The sequence below is a fragment of the Cyprinodon variegatus genome, unplaced genomic scaffold (assembly GCF_000732505.1).
Source record: "Cyprinodon variegatus isolate N-32 unplaced genomic scaffold, C_variegatus-1.0 Scaffold504, whole genome shotgun sequence".
NCBI classification, from domain to species: Eukaryota; Metazoa; Chordata; class Actinopteri; order Cyprinodontiformes; family Cyprinodontidae; genus Cyprinodon; species Cyprinodon variegatus.
The window spans coordinates 213,065-215,314 of record NW_015150957.1 but is presented as its reverse complement, the minus strand read 5'-3'; the positions used below and the strand labels follow the sequence as shown (position 1 = coordinate 215,314).

The following is a 2,250-nucleotide window of genomic DNA, read 5'->3' as shown; positions in this document are numbered from 1 at the left end:
TCAACCCGAAACACCTTTACAGGGAAATAGAAGACCTCAAATATTCAACCAGGCAAACTATTCCCTCTAAAAAACCCCCTTTCAGAGACATAGACAGGTATGGGGCATTGCAGGCTAACAAAAGAAGCCAAACAACCCCCATTCCAAAGGGGTGGACCAGTTCTTCTGCTTCAATTTCCATGTTTTCTAAACAAAAACAAAGTTTTATTTTTGTTCCACTCTATAAAACCTGGAACTAAACCCTATTTCTGACATTTTGAAGAGAAACGTCTTCAAACTTGGAAAGAAAGTCCAGAGGATTGTTTTTGTTTTTTTACTTTTTTGGAAAACCGCTATAGCCACCTTTCTCGGAAGCATTAGCAGTTAGCCGTGGTTCGTTTATCACTGATTTCTGTCTCTGACACAACAGATAAAAAGTTAAAATAAGCAGAAAAACGAACTTCCTGCTGGTGAGTCTCTGATTGGTGGAATAGAGGCAGACATGATAGCAAGGCGGGGGAATGTTAGCATGTTGATAACTAGAAAGGCTGTTAATATTTCACCATTGTGAGGATTTCTGCCATTTTATACAAACTAACCCAAAGTGATTCCTATCTGCTACAGTTAGTGAGGTTGACTTCTTCTCTGTCTTTTAATCAGCTCCTTCTCCAGTGACCTCCATCCAGGCAAAGGACATCACCAGACACACCATCTCGCTGGCCTGGCAGCCACCAGAGCGCTCCAACGGCGTCATCCTGGAGTATGAGGTCAAGTATTACGAGAAGGTGAGTTTTTTTTAATCAAGGCCCCCTTTGGTTCCCACAGATCAAACTTCAATAACACCGACGGCTATCGTCTCTTCGTCTTCCTCAGGACCAGAACGAGAGGAGCTATCGCATCATAAAGACGTCGTCCAGAAGCACGGACATCAAGAGCCTGACCCCTCTCACCTCCTACGTGTTCCACGTGCGTGCTCGCACCGCCGCCGGCTACGGCGAATTCAGCGGGCCCTTTGAGTTCATGACCAACTCCGGTGAGTCTCTCCTCAGGAAGTTGGTCCTCTAACTTCTACTAAAGTGTTTTTAAATGGTAGCACTGAAATCATTCAAACATCAGGCAATGCTAGGCAGGTGCCGAGGGCCCATTAGAACTCTGTTTCCATGTATGGTTAATACAACTATTCCTTATTTGTGCACATTAATTAGTGTCCACCATATTGGATCAGTCCATTTGCTGCACATGTATGGCGTTACATTTATGTCATAACCAACGCGAGCAAAATAAACATACTGGCATGTTTGTTAAACTGCTTCTGCGCATGGTTTATCTACCGCCGCGGTAGAAGGCGCTGCGTCACTGTCCCGCCTCGAGCCGTCGTCTTAACTGACGAGCTGTCAGTCAAATGCTTCCTGACACTACTTCCTGTGAGATCGTGTCTGCAAGGCCCAATCAGGAGGAGGCCTACAGTTGTCTCCGCCCAACCTGTCAAAACCACTTTTCCTCCGCGCGAGGAGAAAATCGGTCCGAGCGCAGAGACGCTTTCAAGAGGGCGGCCGTCTTCGCGGAGAGTTTCTGAGTTCGTGTAGAGGAGCTGGCGCACGCGGAGAGAGATTTTCTCCTCTTGAAGCATCAGTTTCTCGCGCAGCGGTAGATAAACCATGCGCAGAAGTAGTTTAACACACATGCGAGTATATTTATTTTGCTCGCGTTGGTTATGACGTAAATGCAACGCCATACACATGTTCAGAAAGGTCCAAACAGACAGCAGCAAACCATTTGAACAAACCATGGGAAGAGGCCCCCTGCCTGTCTTTGCCTAGGGCCCCAAATTTCCTAATTCCGCATCTGGTTTCATAGTTTTTACCAACACATAGAAGGAATGGAGAATCCAATATGGAGGAAACAGCAAACACTGGATGTGAGAAAAGAGCCCAACCTCCAGTTGGTCGTTGCTCCTATAAAAGGAACCAGGAAGTTTCCCGCTAACCTGTCAGGAGTTTGATAACCTGGTTGTTCCTTCTACATTTTTGCTGACATTTATTAATTTCACAGATGGGAAGTAACGAAGTACAAATACTTCATTACTGTACTCAAGTAGTTTTTTCTGATATTTTTACTTTACTTTACTACTTATTTTTATGGCGACTTTTTACTTCTACTCCTTACATTTTTACACAAATATCTGTACTTTCTACTCCCTACATTTTAAAAAATTGGCTCATTACGTTAGTCTTGAATCATCATCAATACCAAATTCAATCTAATTGGATG

At 44.2% G+C, this 2,250-nt stretch overlaps 1 protein-coding gene across 1 annotated transcript in view; it reads left to right on the top strand.

Annotated features, from left to right (window-relative positions):
• epha4 (EPH receptor A4) overlaps window positions 1-2,250 on the top strand; it is an 80,338-nt gene that overhangs the window by 59,609 nt on the left and 18,479 nt on the right. The window contains 2 exon segments of the mRNA XM_015390559.1: window positions 640-764; window positions 853-1,012. Coding sequence (XP_015246045.1) covers window positions 640-764; window positions 853-1,012 — 285 coding nt within the window.